Source organism: Hydra vulgaris, chromosome 06 (genome assembly GCF_038396675.1).
Source record: "Hydra vulgaris chromosome 06, alternate assembly HydraT2T_AEP".
Classification (NCBI taxonomy): domain Eukaryota; kingdom Metazoa; phylum Cnidaria; class Hydrozoa; order Anthoathecata; family Hydridae; genus Hydra; species Hydra vulgaris.
In genome coordinates, this window is record NC_088925.1 from 38,202,501 (window position 1) to 38,225,000 (window position 22,500).

Genomic DNA, 22,500 nt, shown 5'->3' on the forward strand with positions numbered 1-22,500 from the left:
TACAAAGCCATTTTATAAGGACAGTTGATCGCCAAAATATAGCCCATATGTATGCAGTTGTGAATGAGAAGACTGTAGCTGCTCTTAAAATGTTCGATTTCAAGGAGAACAGTGAGTTTCTTGATAGAGTACTGTCTGCATGGGACTAAATTAATATTAAACAAGAAGGAATAGACATATGTTTGAATAATCCAAATAGAGCTTAATACAAACACGTCAATGATAAGGGACTTATCATTGACATGTTTGTATTAAGCTCTTATTTCTAATTGATTCTAATGGATTATGAAATGCTGGTATTTGCTGACAGTGTTAAAGCAATGCCAGAAGGAAACTGTCAGCAAATGCAAACATTTACTGTTAGCAAGCTAATTGCTATAAACCATTTATAAGTGAAACTAAAAAATCTTTGTCAAGTACGCTCTATGGAATTGTACATTTAGTCAGAATATTGTTGACTGAAGATCATCAGTATGTTCTTCCTGGGATTTTTCAAAGATCAGTTAGAAAGAGAATTTGGAATATACAGGTAATTAAATTTTGCGCAGCCTGTCTATGTGTTTTATAACCATTATAATAGTTATTTTGTAAAAATATTTGATAAAATCTAAGTTTTTCTTTAAGAACACTTTTTTTTTTAATAGTTTAATGTATCAAAAAATTCTCTTAAGGCACTACTTAAATAAATTTAAATTTACTTTAAAAAAATTATTTGTGATTCTTCTTTTTGTCTTTATATTTTGATAGAAGTTGAAAATAGTTTGCATTTGCATTGTTTAAGTTTGTTTAGTAATTTGGATACTATGGATTTGCCTATATCATAGTACTCCATTGTTCAATCAGAGTGTTTTCACTTAAAATTGATTGAAGATGATATTCATTATCTGTGTGTCTCATCAATAGATGCCATTTCAGAAGAAGAAAATACTGCCTTGTATTATATTTCTGGTTACATCCTACATAAGTTTGCTTCATATGTTTTTATTTCCAGTACCTTAAACAAAAATGCATCTGAATTTGCAGATTTGGTTTCCCTTGTCGACTATGTCATTCTACTAAACATTTATTTCAGTATGTAAGACATGCTTATTCTCTTTTCATTTTAATACCTAATACAGAGTTGCAGTTTCAGTGCGTAAAGTATGTTTTAAAACTTTTTTGTATTTGTATACAGCTCTACCCTTTGATTTAGAAAAATTGTATAATTTGTATAAAATTAAATATAATATTAAATTGTAATATAATATTAAATTGTATAACCCCAGTTGTCTCCACCATTTCAAATTGCTTTTTCAAGGTTTTAATAAAATTGGATGGCTCAAACAAGGCAGCTTTAAGTATTGATGACCACAAAATAAATAAAATAACTTTTAGGGGGTTGGCGATAATAATGAATTTATCTTTTTCTTGCCCCAGCCGTATATTTACATTTTATGATAATTTTGTAAATTTTTATTTATGGTGAAATACGTAATGATAATAATAAAATGAAAAAATTTTTTAGTTAAATATATTATTATATATTATTATAAACATAATATTACATGATAAAATTAAAAATAAATTAATTATACCAACTATATTGTATATACTTTTTGTTGATGTTAAAGTTATGTAATGTTAACATCATTTAAAAACTAATTTAAAGATACAGCTGTTAGCTGAATCTTTAAATTAAAAAGTTAACAAGTTCAAAAAAATTAAGGAAATGCCTTATTAGTCTCAAGCACCCATAAAATACCCAAAAACACTTTAAATAGTCTCAAAAAACAACTTTTTTTTTACTCCAATTTTTCAGCCCTCTTGTCAGAAATAGTCCCTGAATATATATATATATATATATATATATATATATATATATATATATATATATATATATATATATATATATATATATATTATGTATGTATGTATGTATGTATGTATGTATGTATGTATGTATGTATGTATGTATGTATGTATGTATGTATGTATGTATGTATGTATGTATGTATGTATGTATGTATGTATGTATGTATGTATGTATGTATGTATGTATGTATGTATATTAGGGTTATGATTTTTTTAACTTTTGTCACAGTTTTAATTGGCCATAGTTTTAAAATCTGAGAAATTGATAGGTAATATTAAAATTTCATTGTAATATTGAATATAGTTAAAAAATGTCCCCCATCCACAATTAAGTTATGCAATAAAAATATTGTTGTTTTTATGACTATTATGAAAATATTTGATTTTTAAATTCGCTATAAAGCATAAAAAACATTTAAGTAAAAACTACTTTATGTGCTTGTGTAATATGTTGGTCTGAACTGAATAATTACACAAATACAGAAAATAGTTAATACTAATGCGTTTTATGTTTTACTTATTTCTTTTGTCTTTACCCATTTCAATGCCTTTTTTTTAATATTTATACAGTAAATTTTTAAAGAAAAGTATTTTTATTAAAATATTATTAAAACATAGAACATTACTAACATATATCATCCATGCATTTTAGATTTTTCTAATATGTCAAATAAATATAGTAAAACTGTTGTTGACAAATATTCAAGAGTATGGACAAAAAATTTAGTTTCGTTTGAAAAACATATAACATCAAGACCCTTTATTGAAAAACTATTGGTGTACCCTTTATTGAAAAACCATTGGATTCATTTAATAGAATGCTAAAAAAAAACTTTTATTATTGGACATTACAACTATCTAGCATCAATTGAAAAAAGCAGAAAAGAAAGAGTAAAGTTAATTGCTGTTGAAATAAGTAAATTATGGAACAAACTTAACTTTCCAAGTATTTCTAAAAAATCAGTTAGCAGAAAAATTGAAAAGGTTATAGAAAAAGATGACAAGTAACTTAAAAAGCCTGGCAAAAAGGAAGAATGCTCTGTTTTTGGAGATCTTTTTGATATCATCAATAGTAAGAAAAGATAGTCTGGAAGATAAAAAATTTTATAACATACAATTATTAAGTTCAGGAGAAGTTGGTCACAGTACTAACACACAAGTGTCATTACATCCTTCAAAAGTCAGAGTTTATAATCCAAAAGATACAACTTCTACAAGCAAAGCAAATAATTGTCCACTTAGCAGTTCAACTGCATCAGAAGAAAGTGGTTTAGATTTAGATTCAAAAGACAATTATGAACCAGTGGAATTAAAAAAATCAAGAAAGAGAGTATATAATAGAACAAAGTTAATATCTAATCTTGTGATAACTGAATCTTTAAGTACAAATAAATCAGCTAGAATCTGTAAAAAGTTATTTGAAAAAGGAATTGAAATAGAAACTCCAAGTCAGACAGGAATATGGAGATCAACTATAAGGCAAGGGGAAAGCATGAAGAAAATTGTTGCTAAAATGGTACAAGAAGAACAATTCTGCCTACATTTTGATGGAAAGAAAATAAACAAAACTGAATAACAAATTGTGATACTTCAAAATGAGAAAAGGAAAATTCACTTAAGAATTGTTAAATGAGAAAGTGGAAAATCCAATGATATTTTTGAAGCTTTTAAAAAATTGCTGAATGATTTTGATGCATGGAAATGTATTTCAATGATTATATGTAACACAAAAGCAGTAAACTTAGGAAGATTAAATGGTATAGTTGTTAAAATACAAAATGAAATGGAAACCAGAGGCTTTACTAAACCACAATATTTAGGATGACAGCATCATATATTGGATCTCCTTTTAAAACTCGTTTTGGATCATTTTGTAAATTGTAAATCAACAAGTCCTGGTTTTGATTATAAATTTGTGAAGGACTTAACCAAAAATTATGAAAATTTTCAAAAAAATTATACATATGAAGCTGAGCCTAATCATTACATAAACTCGGGATGGCGAGATAACTTCAAATTCCTTTATGAGTTATGTGAAGCTTTTAGTTACTTCACGAATCATAAAAAATTACCAAAAATTAAGTGGCACAAGCTTCCTCCATTGCACAGTACTAGATGGAACTCTAGAGCATCATATGTTCTTCTTGCCTATTTTCTTATACCAACATGGAGGTGTGAACTTGAAAGTGCAGCAACGTTTATAGCAAATCAATGGAAAAAAACTTTGTTCAGCAAACAATTATTTGATGATAAATCATATGACTATATGCTTGATGCATTGACTGAAATTAATTGTACAGCTGCTTTAATGTGCTTCATGAAACACTGGAGCAAAGAAGATAGCGTAGTTCAAATTCCAAGAACAAACATCATTGCTGAACGAGGCGTTAAATTGATGGAAGATCTCCTTCAAAATTCAAAAAAATGGGAATATGCAAATGTGAAATTTATTGGAAAGAATGACCTGTTAAGCGTTAAAACTAACTTGCTGAAAATAATTACTTTTATTGATCCAATTCAATGATATATAGTTTATAAATACTAAATATAATTTACAATTATTTTTATTTATTTTTGCGGCTGTTCATAAATGGGTAGGAAATAAGCTTTATGTGTCCTCATATAATCTATGAAAAATCACATTATTATCAAGGGGGGGGGGGGGATATTTTTGCAACCAGACTACCATTAAACCAGTTTTTTATCAATTACTCAACATTTCTCAGGTTATAGAAGTATGGCCACAACAGATTCAAAAAATGTCATAACCCTAAAATATATATATATATGAATATATATATATATATATGAATATATATATATATATATATATATGAATATATATATATATATATGAATATATATATATATATGAATATATATATATATATATATACATATATATATATATATATACATATATATATATATATATATATATATATATATATATATATATATATATATACATATATATATATATATATATATATATATATATATATATATATATATATATATATATTTATATATATATTTATATATATATATATATATACAGTACTGTGAATAAGTTTTAGACCACTTGTATAATTGGATGTATTAACAATTTTTTTCCTATGTAATTTTTTTAAAGCATACTTAAGTTTAATAATATGTAATAAAAGTTGAAAGAATATATTATTTTGAACAAATAAACAAAATTGATGAGGAAACATGAGGGATTTGTTTGTTTATTAAAACGATATGTCATAACAACTACATCCAAAACAGGATAATTGAAGAATGCTGTTACAGAAATCATTGAAAAGGTTAGAGAAACTAGCTCCCGTGAAGATAGAAAGAAAAGTGGTAGACCTCCTAAGCTAACAAAAGATGACAATAAATATTTTAAAGCCCTATCTTTAAGAAATACAAAAAAAGCATAAACCGAGCTGACAAAAGACATTAACACAGCAACTGGGAAAAATGTAAGCTCTTCTTTTATTCGACGGCACCTACTTAAATCGAGATTAAGAGGGTGTGTTGCAATTCGAAAAACGTTATTATGGTGTGGCAATAAAGAAAAACAACTTAAATATGCAAAACAACTTGGAACAAATTGGAAATCTTTGAGTTGTTTTGTATACTTAAGAAAATGAAAGAAAATGTTTAATTGGGTTTAAGAATTGAAGCAGCCTATCAGCCGGAGTGTTTAAACCCTATTATTAAACACAGAGGAGGTTCTTTACAAGTTTGGGGCTGTTTATCTTCATCTGGAGTAGGTGATTTGATAAAAATAGGGGGGCGACTCACCGGGGAACATTATGTGGATATCCTAAGGCACTATGCTATATCATCCGGAATGAGACTAATAGGTCATAATTTTATTCTGCAGCAGGACAATGACCAAAAACATTGTTCCTGAGCGACAAAAAATAATTTAAATGAAATGGCAGAGAAAGTAACACTGGAATTGATGACCTGGCCTCCCTAGAGTTCAGTTTTGAATATAATTGTGCATTTTGGGATTACCTGGACAGAAAGAAGGTCGAACATGCTCCCTGAAAAGCTGAAAAATGTTTTAAAGTACTTCAAAGAGAATGGCACAACATACCCCAGGATTTTGTAACTAATTTGTATGAATCTATTCCCCAGCGAATATCAGCTGGGATTGAGGAAAAAGGAGTAAATATTAAGAGTTTTTTATGAAGTTTGACATTAAAAAGTTTGTAATTGTTCCATATTTTGTGTGAAATACATGTGTTTCAATAAATTTAAAATTTAGAACTACAAACTAAAATATTAGATAAGAATTCTCTGGGATTTTTTGAAAAAATGTAAGTGGTCTAAAATTATTCGCAGTACTGCATATATATATATGTATATATATATATATATATATATATATATATATATATATATATATATATATATATATATATATATATATATATATATATATACACACTATATATATATATATATATACACACTATATATATATATACACACACTATATATATATATATATATACATATGCACTATATATATATATATACACACTATATATATATATACCAGGGATGCGGAGTCCTAAAAAAGACTCCGGATTTGAAAGTCACAAAAAGATTACTTTATCCTAGTTTTTGGTATTCAGGAGCTCTAAAAATATAAAAAAGTTTCTGGACTACTAATAGGAAAAAAATTAAGACTTTTAGGTTAAAGGAACAATCATTTTTTGAGTCCAGAGTCCTTAGGTATAATGGCGGCAAGGACTCCGGGACTCCAGGACTCTGGGCTTAAAAACAACAAGTTTCAAGTCATTAAATCTCATAAATTTTTTTATTATAGCAGATATTAAGTCAAGAAACATGTCTAGAGCTTCTGGACACTACAGACTTGGAAAAAGTAGAGATATAAACCCGGAGTCTTTTTGGGACTCCGCATCCCTGATATATACACACTATATATATATATATATACACACACACTATATATATGAGGGTTTTTGACCCCATGCTCCTGTACTGTAGTTTGACGAACTTTTACCTAAAAAGCACAAAATAAACTATTTTTTTGCCTATCTTCTGAAAAAAGTTTACCCCGCCATTGAAAAATTGATTTTGACATTAAATCGATTTTCAATTTTATGTCAAAATCAAAAAATCGATTTTATTCATAGAGTTTTGTAATGTTAACAGTATTTAAAAAAGAACCTATTATATGTTCGCTGTTCACTCCGCCATTGGAAAATCAATTTTGACAAACAAAATCGAAAAGAACCTATTATATGTTCGCTGTCATTCTGCCATTGAAAAATCGGTTTTGACATAAAATCAATTTTTTAATAACGGGGTAAACTTTTTTCAAAAGTTATGCAAATAATAGTTCATTTTGTACTTTTTAGGTAACAGTTCATCAAACAACAGTACAAGAGCATGAGGTTGAAAATGGAGTATAGCTTGTCTAAAACCTTTTTTACGGTGTGTTAATAAACAAAAACTATTTAAATGGGCAAGATATCATAAATTGTGGATATTAGATCAACGGAAAAAAGGCTTTTGGACTGATGAATCAAAGTTTGAATTATTTGGAACCAGAAGACGTCTATATGTCCGACGAATTGTAGGTGAACATGGTAATGGTATTTGTTTGAGTAAAACACGATGGTGGTTATGTCATAAGTTAGGGTGGTTTTGGAGGAAAAGTTGGTGATTTAGTTGAATTTAAATCAACAATGGATAAAAAAGTGTACTATAATATTTTGATTTATCATGAGGTGCATTTGGTATTTGTAATATTGGTAAAGAGTTTGTCTTTCAATTAGACAATGACCCTAAACACACTTCTAAATTATGTGGAAATTATTTAAAGACAATCACCTGATTTAAACCTGAGAGAAACTATGAGATGAACTGGACAGAAGGGTATGCATAATGTTTGAAACTTATACAAATAGTCTATGGGAATGTCTCCAAGATCTCTGGAAAAACTTAAGTTTTGAAACATTAGATATGTTACTCTTTTGAATGCCAAAACTCTGTAAGGCTGTCATCCGCGCTGGATGGTGGTCATCTTGATAAGAGTAAAATTCAAATATTGTTGAGAAATGTATTTCTAATAAATGGAGCATAGTTTGTTTTTTATAGACGATTCACACACTGACTTTTGCACACTAGTCTGTGTGAGTGTGTGTGTGTGTGTGTGTATATATATATATATATATATATATATATATATATATATATATATATATATATATATATATATATATATATATATATATAAATGTATACAATTTATGTTGTGGATTATTAAGGTTTTAGCTGTCTGTCATTCACTAACTATTGATGTTAATATATATATATATATATATATATATATATATATATATATATATATATATATATATATATATATATATATATATATATATATATATATATAAATGTATACAATTTATGTTGTGGATTATTAAGGTTTTAGCTGTCTGTCATTCACTAACTATTGATGTTAATATATATATATATATATATATATATATATATATATATATATATATATATATATATATATATATATATATATATATAAATGTATACAATTTATGTTGTGGATTATTAAGGTTTTAGCTGTCTGTCATTCACTAACTATTGATGTTAGAAAATAATATTAAAAAAAACAACAGATTTACAGTATCCACAATGACACAAAATTAAATACCTGTTGAACCAATTGATCATCATAACGTTTTCTAGCAAGTTGATCAGCAAACTGAGCTCTCTAAAATGAAATTCAAAACTAATGAAATAAAAACTTGTTGGATTCTTTAATTAATGATTGCTTTTGTAAAATAAAAGCTAACTTTCAGATTTTGAAAGTAGCCATTTAGAACTATCAAAAAAAAAGTCATCAGAATCACATCATTCAACATATTTAATTTTAATTAATATTTTAAAATTAAAAAAATATAGTTTGCTATTTTAATGATTCTTAGATCTCACCTGTCTTTATTTTCATTTCAGTTTCATTAACATACTTGGCCCATATATGTTTAAATAAATTTTTTTTAACCAACCTGATTGTTTTGTTTTGTTTCTTCTGCAAGTGTTTTACGTCTTTCCTCCTGCTGCACCCTGGTCTTTTCAATTTGTATTCGCTCCATATTAAGCTCATACTCCTGTAAAAATTCAAAATTTTATCACAACTTGATGAAATACATTTTATATTTCCAAAACTAATAATAATCTGTAAAACTACAGAGATGTACACAAAAATAATTATTATTTAGTTATAACAGCTCATCTTATTATGCAAATTTCTTTCTCAAATATGCACGCATCTTACATATCAAATGTTAAATCACATTTACCTGATGATTAACCTAACTGTTACCTAATTATATTCCAAACAATTACACAATTTAAAACAATAATGAATGACATTTACAATATTGAGCCAAAAAAAGTACTATTTATTTATTGAATGACAAGTAAGGCATACTTGCATTCATGAATAATGTGATGTAAGATATGTAAAACTCAACTTTAGACTTGTTTGATATTCCATCTGTTTGGTGGATTCTTGAAGACGAGCAAGCTCTAAAGCCTCTTTTGCATATTCTATATAAGAAAAATAAAAAAGTAATTAATGCATTTTTATTTTATGCTAGCAAGTTGTTTATGCAATTATATTTATAAAAAGTAAATGCAAATATTTTTGATTTTAAAAAAATTTTAGCGTTATATCAGAAAATTAAGAAGTTATAAAATGTGAAAAGTTGTAAACCAAATTGAGATAATACAAAAGATTTAAAGGCGAAAATTTAGCACTCCCCCTCCCCCCTCCCCATTAATTGGTAATGAGTTAAAAACAAGTAAACTTAGCCTACATTCTTAGGTGCTTAATACATGGAAAGGGGGATTTATTAACTTTCAGATAATTTGTCACACACAACACCCTACCCTCTGTTTATATTGTTACTTTTTATCAACATCTTACAACTAAAAAACTCTCAGTATAAACCTGTCTTAAAAATATGAAAATATTAACTCACTTATGTGTCAGTCTATATGAAACCATCCAGACCATATCACCTTTACATCTCAGAATTGATTTATTTTTACACTATTTGCAGTCAAAACTAATGTAAAAATAAATCAATTTGATTTTAGTGAAAAATATACATGAATTATTCTCAATAATTCATGTATATTTTTCACTGAAATTTTTAAAAATTTTAGTGAAAAATATACATGAATTATTGAGATATTGTCAATTGAAATAATGCTGATTCAGCATTTTTGCGGTTATTTGAAGAGACAACAAAGCAAATTTGACATTTAATATCTTGATAACGGTTTAAAGGATTTTGCCAAAACTTGTAACTCAAATAGATTTTTGCTCGAAGAATGTTAAAATACTACTCTAAGGACTTAATCGTCTCAAGAAATGCCTCATTTATTCAATTTTATAAAAATAACAAAGTGTCAGAACCCTTTTAGGGTTGCCACTATAATTCTGTGATTTATTTGTTGTATATATTCTGTGCTGTATATCTGTTGTATATATTCTGTGTTTTATAATTCAATGTCATATATATCTTTTTTTCTTTTTTTTTAAACATCTTCGCTTCCAACAAGACTGCAAGCAACCACTAATTAAAGTTGGAAGTTACTGAAAGAGAAAAGATAAAGATTGTAGAGCAAGATAACAATTGACAGATGACTTAAAAGATTACAAACTATATGAATCAAGAAAGCAAGATTAAGGAAGCGAATTCCATAGAGCTGATGTTCAAGGAAAATAACTAGACAAACAAGCATTTTTGGAGCACTTAGGAAAAGTCACATAATAAGCGACCAGGGCTATGGCCGGGGCTAGGTTTAATAACACATAACTGCGACCGGGGCCAGCTGCATAAATATTGATAGAACCTATAAAAATATTATATTTAATTAAAATTTTCGACATGAATTTTATCTAAAAACAATATTTTATAGGATTTATCAATTTTAATGCAGCCCCGGCCGGGTTTATGACCAGGGCTGCATTAATATTAATAGATCCTATAAAAGCATTGTTTTTAATTATAACTCATACCATAAATTTTAATTAAAAATAACATTTTTATAGGATCTATCAATATTTATGCAGCCCTGGTCATAAACCTGGCCCCGGTCGCGGCTATGTGTAATCAAACCTAGCCCCGGCCATAGCCCCGGTCGCTTACTACAGTCACAGAAAAAGGATGAGACTTAACTAAACAACGAGTAACATGAGAATGAATTTTAGTAGATGGAACAAGAGACACTAGCTCTTTAGAGCAGTGCCCATTATAGTATTTGTAGAAAAGAGAAAGAGAAGCAACATTACAATGATGTGATAATGATTGGAGGTTAGATGCAAAAGCAGGTCCAACTATGTTCACAATGCGTTTTTGCACCTTGTCTAAAAGAGAAGGGGCATCATTAGAAGATCCACCCCAGATAAGGCAACAGTATTCCGTACAAGGCTGGATTTGAGATTTATAGAGATAAAGAATAGAATCTGGAGTAAGAAAGTGTCGAGCTCTATAAAGAGATGCAACCTTAGCGAATGCTAATTTTGCAACGGATATGGTATATAGTTTCCAAGGAAGATCGGAAGTAAGAGTTAATTCTAACAGATGAAGGTAGATGACTCACCGAGTACATTACCGTTTATAAGTATAGGAAGATCTAAATTATTGCGATAACGATTGGCTGAAAAAAATTGAGTTACATCTTTATTTAAGTTCACCAGCCACTGTGAGCCCAATGCTGTAGCAAAAGTGAGATCCTTTTCAAGCCCAAATGCCCCCTCCAAGCAACCAGAGAGTGTTGGTTTCTTATCACGACAAGAATAAATAGTAGCATCATCAGCGAACAATGCCATCTTAGATGTGAGAATATCTGGAAGATCATTAATGTAAATTAAAAAGAGTATAGGGCCAAGGATAGAACCTTGAGGAACCCCTGAAGTTACAAAATAAGAAGAAGAGTGCTGTCCATCAAAGACAACTTTTATACCACGATTGGAAAGGAAGGATTCAATAACCTTAAAGATGTTGCCAGATACACCATAAGAAGACAGCTTATGGAGAAGACTAGCATGCCAAACTTTATCAAAAGCTTTTGAAATGTCAAGAGTGATGGCCTTAACCTCTCCGCCTTTATCTAATGCACGATAAAACCTATCAGTTATTACTGTTAGAAACCAGCTGTAGAACGAGAAGATCGAAATCCATATTGATGGTCAGCAAGTAAGTTATTAGATTCAGGATGAGAAATTAAGTGTTTGTTAATTAAAGATTCAAAAACCTTGCTTATGATAGGAAGAAGGTAGTGGGGCGGTAGTTAGACAAATCAGATCGCTCCCCAGAATTTTTGAAAATAGGGATAACAGATGCCGTTTTCCAGCAGGCTGGAAAACAAGACTCTGATAAGCACTTGTTGAATAGTTTTGATAGTATAGACGACAGCTCCGGAGCACACTTCTGCAAGACAATAACAGTTATATTGTGGTCCGGGCCACAAGCTGTAGAAGAGTCTAGGCAGGAAATCACTTTAGATACAGAAGCTGGAGTGATACGAATGTCAAGCAATGGATCAACCTGTTTGTTGGGAATATCAGGTAGAACGCAACTAGTAGAATCAAGAGATGATATTGATGAAAAGTTTTTAGCAAACAATTCAGCTTTATCTTTAGGTGAGGTGACAAAGTCTGAACCATACAAGATAGGTGGAATTAAAGATTTGCCCTTTATATTAATACTATTAAAGATTCTCCAGAAGTCACGAGAGCCTAATTTTTGAGATGAGATACAAGATTTCATGACCTGAGAATAGCGAGATTTAGCATTAGACAAAACCTTTTTACAATGGTTTCTAGCAGTAATAAACAAACGTCTGTTTTCTGGAGAGTTGTTTTGCTGATTAATATGGAAGTAACGGTTTCGATTGGCAATCGCAGCAGCACAGTGTGAGAAAAACCATGAAGGAGAGTGAGGCTTGACCTGGAATCATCGAGAGAGAACAAATGATTCCATGCCAGCCTGAATCCACGAAGTTGTGTAAGAAGCACATTTGTCGACAGGAAGACAAAAGATTTCTACCAAAGGGCCATCACGAAGAAAATCACGGAAAGATTCCCAGTCAGCTTTACTGTAGTTGTAAGAGGTATGATAATAGGGGGATTCAGGTAATGAAGAAGAATGAGATATTAGTTTTAGAGAGATCTAACTGTGATCAGAAGCACCTAAGGGTGAATGTGGAGAAACTGAGCACTGACTAGGATCAGAAACAAGACATAAGTCGAGTAGAGAAGGTAAATGATTCGAGTTGTCTGGAAAGCGAGTTGGAAAGTTGACTATTTGTGTTAGGGATTGAGAAAGGCAAAAGTTGTGGGCTTTAATGCCTGCAGAATCACTGAAACTAGAGCCAAGCCATTCAGAGTGGTGTGCATTATAGTCACAGACAACAACTATATTGGCTGATGGATAAAGAGAGAAGGGTTGGTCAATATGATCAGAAATAACATCAAAAAGAGTGCAGTCTTGAGATAAAGGAGAGCGATATAGAACAAAGAGAAAGACGATAGAGTGAAGTGGTGCTAAACGAAAGCACATAAAAGAATAGTCTGTGGATTCAAACCTAGTTTCACAACAATTGGGTGAATTCTTACGAATGTAAATGCCCAGGTTAAGCATGTGACTATTGGAGTCTTTATGAATTAAAGGAAGATAACCATCAACACTAAGATTGCAAGATCAGACAGCTGAACTCAAATTAGTCTCACAAAGAGCAAGTAGGTCTGGTGAACTTTACAAGAGATAAGACTCAACAGAAGAAAAGTTACTTCAAAGACCACGAATATTAGTGAATAATAGGTTTAGAGAACTTGGTGATGATGATGGTTTTTTGTGTTTTATAGTTTTTGGTACTTTATTCATTTTTAAATTTGATTGAAGAACTTGACTCAAAGCATGGATAGTACTCAGAACACTGTTTAATAGCCCAAGCAATTGCCTCATTACTATTAATAAATCCTAAGCTGTAACAAAGGGCTCCAAATGTGGCCTCGGCAATGCACACCAAAAGTACAAACAGGGACACCATCCATGCGCAACATGGCACTGTTAATACTTTGATATTTTTCAGCTGTTGATGGAATCAGCCTCTCTGAGAACTACCACAGAGTTCGGGAAACCTGACTACCAGTCGGCCTCAGAAACATAAAACTGAGTTTTAGAGCTGTACCCTCATTAGAAGATAATAGAATGAGTTGCCTAGTCATAAAAACAGAGACACAAGCAAAACCCATGCATTGATTCAAGAAGATCCAGCATTTAACATCCTAAACTGGAAACAATGTATTAAAAATACATCTGCGCCAGCCTAATAGATAAAGAAGGGGTGCAAGGCTGGTCAACAGATAGAATCTGTTTACCCCTCAAGTCTTTGCCTTGGAGGCCTTCTACAAGACAGTAACTGGATGCATTTAACATCTGCCCAAGATGAGTATTTTTATCAAGACCACTCTAGCCTTTACCCAACTAAGAGCCCGAAGGCAGGGGGTGTTTTAAGTCGGAGTTTGCATCTCCTAGCCTTTGCCTAAAAAGGCATATCCTATAAGGCAGCAGGACATGAAGCAGATTGTACTGGGTTACATATTACCAGTAGCAGGATAACTTGACCTGACCCTTATATACTACTATAAAACCGGTATATACTACTATTACTATTAGACCAGTACTACTATTAGACCGGTATATACTACTATTAAAAAAATTTTATTACACAAATAGCTAATTCAAGTTTGTAAATAATGTTGGTATGTAAACAATTGATATTTCAGAGGCATGTACTAGTTTTAATTATTTACAGGTATGTGGACAACTTTTTTTTTTAGATGCGAATTGTTGTGGTGTTGGATGAGATGAATATGTTGAATTTTGATCTCTATTAAACAATCCTAAACTTAAACATTACCAAACAATCCTCCCATCTTTGTATACCTGACTGATTCTTTTTTTCTAGGTAAATATGAAATCGTTATGAAAAACTATGTAAACATGAAATAATTATGAAAAAAATGATTTTTTATTTTCTTTAATTTCTTTCGAAATTTTCAATTCTTTTGGTCTAAGGTAAAAACTTGACTAAAAATGAAATATAATATATAAATTCCTATACAATCAATAAAAATTTTTTTCTTGGTTAGTTCTCATTAAAGTAAAGGATACATGCATTTCATCCAAAGACGTTGAACACTCGAACAACATCTTGCAGTCAATTACTGTCTAAATAAATTTACTTAAAAAAATGCCTCAAGAATTTTGCAATTTTAATTCATAATTTTAAACTTGCCATGCCAGCTCAGGATCAGTTGAAAGAATAATTCTTGATTTGATTTAATAAGTAAAAAGTTATAGAAAAACTCATGAAAAAAAAGGCCCCCCTTCCCCCCGTTGAAACTCGTTCCAGTCAAAACAAGTGTAACATTAATTTTAAGCATTTAATTTGGCCTCTTAAAGAGATTCACACACCACTTTATAAAATAGAGGGTATATTTATCAATATTATTTATCGGAATATTGAAATACTTCACATATGCTTTGCTAACTACCTTAAGTAATTTTATTTCTCCACTGTTTTTGCTCGTATTTTTTTTATAAAGAAAGGTAATTGAAACGTAGTTTGTGTTAAATATGATAATGTTTATATAATAATTGCCATAATAGTCTGTGATATATATTCTATATTTATCTGGAATAAAGTTCCCTAACTTTCTCTTATTTTTTCAATTAAATTTTGCTTATATTCCCCTCACATTTCTATCATTTTTACTCAATTACTTAGCATTAAAACTTCGACATTACGCCTTGACACTCAATTTTTACCCCCTATAGAAAACAGATAGCTCACTTTCTATATATAAAAAAATTTTATATTTCTGTTTTAAATACAAAACCAATTATTTCTTTGATAAAAAAAAAAAAAAAGATTGAATACTTTGTACCCTTTTAAAAAACAGTTGAAATGAGCAACTTGGTCTTTGAAACAAATATAAAAACAAATACTAAACGTAAAGAATGTCAAAATGTTAAAAACCTCGAAAGAATAAGCAAGATTTAAAATATTTTAAATAACTAGAAAGGCAATAATAATTTGCATTTTATACTTCATATAAAACTTTTTCCTGCTGCCTAAGTCCTAATACTATTCGATTCAACAATATTATCACATTACTTTCAATTACTTTTTTTTGCAACTTTTTGTTTTCCTCTAGATATTATTGATATTTCAACAAGGCGTTACAATCAGACAATATACACTTAGTGAAAACATGAAAGAAAAGTCACTAGTCTTATCTAACTTGTCTGAAAAATTGAAGGCTCAACAAGTAAAAATTGCTGATTTTTACTTGTTGAGCCTTTTTGTAGTCCAAATATTGAGAGTCAAAGTATTCATATTCAACACCATTTAGATCATTGCTCCAAAAATGAATAATATTTGGATCTATTTTACAATTTTGAAAAGAAACATTCAGGCTTTCATCAAAAGAAAAGGTAAAAAAAAAGGAGACTCAGATATTTCTTTTAAAAGTATGTGTAAACAATGCCTAAGATCAAAATTAATAACCAAGTTTTATTCTGCCCATCTCATATGATTTAACAGTTGTGTTATCAGGAAACATTTTTTGATACAGCAGACCATTTTCATTACACACGTTTAATGAGAAATTGTTTTGTACGGCATGTAAAAGAGATTTCTGCACAATTTAGATTAGATTGATCTACTATAAAAACTCCTTGGTTTTTAGATGAAGACTGTGCAGGTTTGAAGTAGCAGGATACTAGTTTTGACTTTCTGAATTGGGCATGTTTTGACTTTTTATCTGTGCCATTTACCAGCCATTTTTTAAACAATGGATCACTCAAACAATCTTCATTGAAATAAACTGTCATTAAAAAATTTTTATCTACTCTAAAAAAAGAGAATGAAAATACAATATTGTTTAAAAAAAACTTTAAAAGTCTTTACATGTTCCCGCTATTTCTACACAAAAAAACTTTTGAAATCTTTAAAGTTTTTTTTTTATACATGATTGCATGTCTTTATATAACCACCCATGTACGATTTTTTTTTTGCTGACTTGGCCACAGCTTTTAAATTTTATAGTTTTTTAAGTTTTATAGTTTTTTTGCATTTTAAAAATAGTGCTTAAGAACAAAAGTAAACTAAATAAAAATGAAAACAAATACCATAAACTGAAACATAAAAATAAATCTTAACCTAAGAGAAAATGTTTTGCTTAACCGACTTGCATAAAGATCAAAGTTTTTGAGTTAATTATTCCTAACTGATTTATAAACAAAAAATTTTATAATTTTGTTGCAGTAAATCAGGGCATGACAAATCGTTTTTTTTTAATAAACATTGATGTTCTGATTTAAGATATGGCAAATGAGCTAGTTTTATTTATTAATTCTTTCAAATTTTAATTTTTTTCTTCAAATAACTTTTTATTAAATTATATAGGAGTTTTAATTTCAAACAACTTCTATTCTAGTTAATAAGTTATTAGATATATCAAAGATGCTTATTGAATTTTATCAACTTTTTATTAGTACTAAACCATTTTCCACGCTTTTGCAAAGTGCGCGCAAATTAATTAAAAATAACATGCAATAACCTTAGGACTGTAAATTTTTTTCTATTAATGAATTTTTCTTAATTTAGTTCATTAATTTTATTTACTTATAAAAAAACGTATAAACTTAAAGAAATTAAAATAAAAGAGAACTAAAAATAAAAGTTGTTTTGACATTTCTTTTTTCAAACCTTTAAAAATAATAATATAATATTAAGTATTTAATAAGTTACTATATTAGGTTATTATTAAATAATTAATATGATATTATAATAATATCATAATAATATTATTATTATAATTATAGTATTAGGTATTTAATAATAAAAATATCATATTATTGGTGTTGTTAAACACACAATAAAAAATGAAAACTATAATAAACATAATAGCTCTATATATTCAATTAAATTATATATACTTCAGCAAAACCTAAAATATCTTTTAAAAGTGTAAGCAAACAAACATTACATCACTTTAACAATAATAAGAAAGTTAAAAAAAAAGCAAAATCTTAAAGAAAGCAATGTTATAGCATGGTTTGCAAAGTGATTGCAAATGCATTAATTTAAACTAAAATTATGAATGCTATTGTAAATGGATGTAAAAACCATGCTAAAACAAAATTAGTTTCTTCAGTTGTATACTTAGTTATTTAACTTAAAAGTAACACTATTAAAGAAAGTAATCATGTTTAAGCATGGTTTCTTTTGAAAAAACGTTTTAAGTTTTAGTAACTAATTGTTTATTATTATAATTATGTTTTTTTTATAAATAAAAAACTTTCAATCACATAATTTTCGGAAATCAATTGCATATTTTTGAAAAAATAAAAAAGTAATGCATTCTTTTTTAAAAATTTTAGGCAAACGCCAACGTTTGCATAAGTGAAACTAAAAAAACGTGACTTCATTTTTCTGTCTATTTTTAACAAATGTTTGCACCTTTGTCGGTTTGTTGCGCCCTGTAAGTTATGGGGTTGTGTGGGGTTTATACACCATTTTATGTAAAAACTCAATGCTGTTTGATATAAACCCCTTACTAAAATTTATCTCTCTCTCTTTTTTTTTTTAATGTTTTTGTCTTCTTATTTTTAGGATGCATGATATTTTGCTCAACAAAATTTTATACAAGTGAGGGAACAAAGCAGATTATATGTCCAAAAAATTTAAACGAAAATTAAACATCTACAACATGTGACCTATTTGAGAATTTTATACGCCAATATAAAGAAAGAACAATTTTTTTATTCTATTCAAAGTTGTAAAACCTAAATAGTTTAATAACTTGAATTATATTTTTAAAATATAAAAATAATATCATTTTTTATAAAATATGAGTGGATAAAACATGAGTTTAAAAATAATATAATACATGAATTTTCAATAACTATATAATAAAGTATGCCTAGAGCTGCCAAATATCTGGAATTGGGCATGCATGGCACTAAACTTCATTCTTTTTTTTTAATTTTTTATTTATTTTAGGTGCCCCAAGAAGTCCTTACGATGTCTTATTACAGAGCACCACAGAAGAGCATAAAAATTGACAAAAGTATGCGTTGACCCATGGATTTTTTGTCTCTGAGGCAAGCACGCTAACCACTGTGTTATGAATGCTCAATGCTTTCAGCACACTGAAAGCTATTCTTTTAGATCTTTCATCTAATAGCGCTCAGTGTGCTGAAACATCTTTTAACTGTAAGGGTTATGGGTTATCTTGTAAAGATAACCCATAACCCTTACAGACCTAATTAGTAAACTGTGTAGTAGGCCATAAATACCTAAGAGGACACTGGTACTTCTACAAAAGGTTACAAACTTACAAACGTTTTAATTTTTAATAAGAGAATATTTAAAAAACTTTCTTCAAAGCTAAACTTTTCATAACTTTTACTTTTAATATTTATTTCACAATTCAATGTTTTCATCTTTCAAATAATCTTCATTAGTAGCTTCTAAATCATACATTATTTCATCTTCTAAATTAATAGTTTCTGTTGGTTCCAATAATTCAAAATCTGAGGATTCTAGTTCTGTCAGTTTGATTGATTCCTTATAGCCCACTTCTAAAATTGAAAAACTCTTCACTTTTTCTGGAAGTTTGAGCACAACTTTCTTCGTCCGTCTAGATTCCAAGGAGATAGAACTTATAAGAGGATTGGATGATCTCATTGCACGGTTAAAGACGCCTTTAAACTTTGCTTGTCTTGAACATTTATGAGCATGTAGTTCACAATATCCTCTGTAATATTTTTTTCGCCACTCAGATGCTTCCTCGGCTAAAACTCCCAAGGGAACTGGCGAGTTGATCATTATTTCTGCTCCATGTGCAAGAACTTTGTGAACTGTAGACAACATTTTATACCAATCATACAGATCTAAATATTGACAGTATACTGCTTTACAGTATAGCTCAAATAAATCTGGATTCAATGTTTGCTTACAATTTATTGCAATTAAGATATTTTTGGACATTTTAAAAATTGTTTTATCAATACCTAATATTTTGCTTCGTTTCTTTGGGTAAGAAATCACTCTTCTGCAATTTCCAGTGGTAGATGTTCCTGCTTCACTAACTGCGGGAAAATCAACTTGGAGATGCTTCCTATTAAACATTAATTGCTGGATAAATTTCTTTTTGTTATTGTATACTGTCTTGAATTCTTTGGTTACTCTCTATTTTTTGAATTCGAGTTGGTATAAAATATGTAAAAGACACTCTAGAAATCCTATCCATGCATGTAACGGAGATATCCCATAGATAAGTGTACCTTTTTTTGTTGTAAATCCAATTAGAAAGTTCTTCAAACAAGTCATTGCAGTTGGTGTAGCTCCGCAAATACAACAGCACTGTGTTGATAATGTGATTGTTATAATTGCTAAAACCTTTCCATCAATCATGCACAAAATAAAATTAAAATCAATAATAACAAACTTTCCATTAACCAATTCAATATTCACTGAATGCAAATCCAAAATTTCATTTTCTATTTGACGTTTTTTTCCTAAAACGAATATGGCTGTTTCTTTGATGAAATGAAATTCAATTGGCCATAAAAATTTTTACACTAAGAGGCATTAAGTTGGTCCACAAAAAGTCATTTTTTGTGGACCAACTTAATGCCTCTTATTTGTGCTTTTTCAACAGTTAAATAAGATGGATATCTTATTTTAGATACCTGTTGGATTCGTTTATAGCCAGATATGCTAAGATCTACGTCAATTATTATTGCAGCGGCTTCTTCAGTTGTCATTTTATTGTTGTCATTTGTCAATTGAACAAAAATATAATGTGAATCTTTATAATTTTTGATGACATTTTATATAACAGATTGAATAAAGGAAAATCTTTTTGATTATATACTTTTTTACAGGCTATAAGTAATGATTTTTCAATTAAATCAAAATTTGAATTTGTATGCTCTCCTGCGATTATCTGACGCTTACTTCTCTTACTCATATCATCAAAATCTTTTTTTGTTTGGCCTTTTATGTTTTGTGCCGATTCCAATGACAAAAACTCTATTTCAAACTTTTGATTTAACCATTTTGCATGTCTTCAAAAAAAACTGTGTTTATTGATGAATCTCTCCAAAATCTTTGGTAATTTGATTCAGCTCCATTTAACTTTTGTACCAAGTTTTCTTTTTTACCATCACTCATACAAACTCTAGAAGTTATGAAAAGTAAAGCATTGTTTATATTTTCTTCTTTTGTTGAATATTTGAAACAGCTAATAATATCTTTAGTTGTTAAATCCATTGCTTTTAATTTTAGTATAATATATATAATTTTTCATTCTTTTAACTTTTTAATTTTTTTTTTAATTGTGCTAATTTCAAGCATGGAATGTTAATTTTAAGCATAGGATAATAACACATATGCAAATAATTACCTAATTAAATGTCAATTATCAATAATAAGCTTTGTATTCAATAATCATTTTCAATTGATTATTGAATAAAAAGTCTTATGTAAACTTTTGATCAACTATCACTTGGGAAAACAAAAAATTGAAAACTGGCTATACTCTAGGTAGCGCAAACTTTAAATAGAAATTTCTCGCATAGTCGCAAAAAGTCGCAGATAATTTTTGTAATTTCTTAAAAATAGACTCAATTCCACGTTATTTAATAATAGTTCGGTTGATACCTTTTGAGACTATATTTTTTGCGAATTCCTGGAAGTTGGAAGTTGTGATTTGAACTTTTTTTGACTTCATAAAAGTTGAAAAAGAAAAAAGTTTTTTTTTCTTGAGCATCTTGAGACATAAATAATTTGATACTTTTTAATATATAAACAAATAAGCAGAAAAAAAAATTATTCATAAAACACTGTAAGAAAAACAAAAACATACAACTTTTTTTTTAACTTAAATTTGGCTACCAATTTTGTTTTTGATGGTCACTATCTCTGGGATTACTATCACCACAGTAAAAATATTTTGTTTTTTCCTTAACCTGAGTATTTTAAAGCAGTAGGGATTTAGTTCTTGAAAATCTGAGATAACTTTTTTGTGTATTTTGGCCACCCCAAAACACATAGTGCAATGATACCTTGAGCTTTTTGAAGATCTCTGTGTTTACGCTGTCATAATTAGCAAGCTTTTTGTTTTTTAATTCTTGCTCTGGTGTTAATTGTTGGCGACCAATTTGGCGTTACGCTTGTCGTTAACACTTGGCGTTAATTGTTGGCGACAAATATTACTTTGTTCTTTTTTTATTTTTTAAAATCAGTTTTCTTTCTTTCTCAAACTTGTTTTGTTAAATCTTTACAAACTTGTTTGTGCAATTTAGGCATTGTTTTAATATTTATATGTTTCCTGTATTTTTATGTAGAATATGTTAAATAAGTTATATTTTAAATTAGTTTATAACCTTTAAATACACAGTTATATCAATTGTTTAAATTACTTTTTATAACACATGTTTTAATTAAGGTTTTTTGAATTAAATCTTCTTCGATGACGCATTTGAACATCTTTACAAT

The 22,500-nt window shown here is 28.8% G+C and overlaps 1 protein-coding gene across 1 annotated transcript in view; it reads right to left on the reverse strand.

Annotated features, from left to right (window-relative positions):
* Window positions 1–22,500, reverse strand: part of LOC100208430 (ATPase family AAA domain-containing protein 3) — a 69,823-nt gene that overhangs the window by 45,343 nt on the left and 1,980 nt on the right. The window contains exons 3-5 of the mRNA XM_065800058.1: window positions 9,380–9,456; window positions 8,913–9,014; window positions 8,558–8,617 (exon numbers count right to left, since the gene is read on the reverse strand). Coding sequence (XP_065656130.1) covers window positions 8,558–8,617; window positions 8,913–9,014; window positions 9,380–9,456 — 239 coding nt within the window. The remainder of the gene's footprint in view (window positions 1–8,557; window positions 8,618–8,912; window positions 9,015–9,379; window positions 9,457–22,500) is intronic.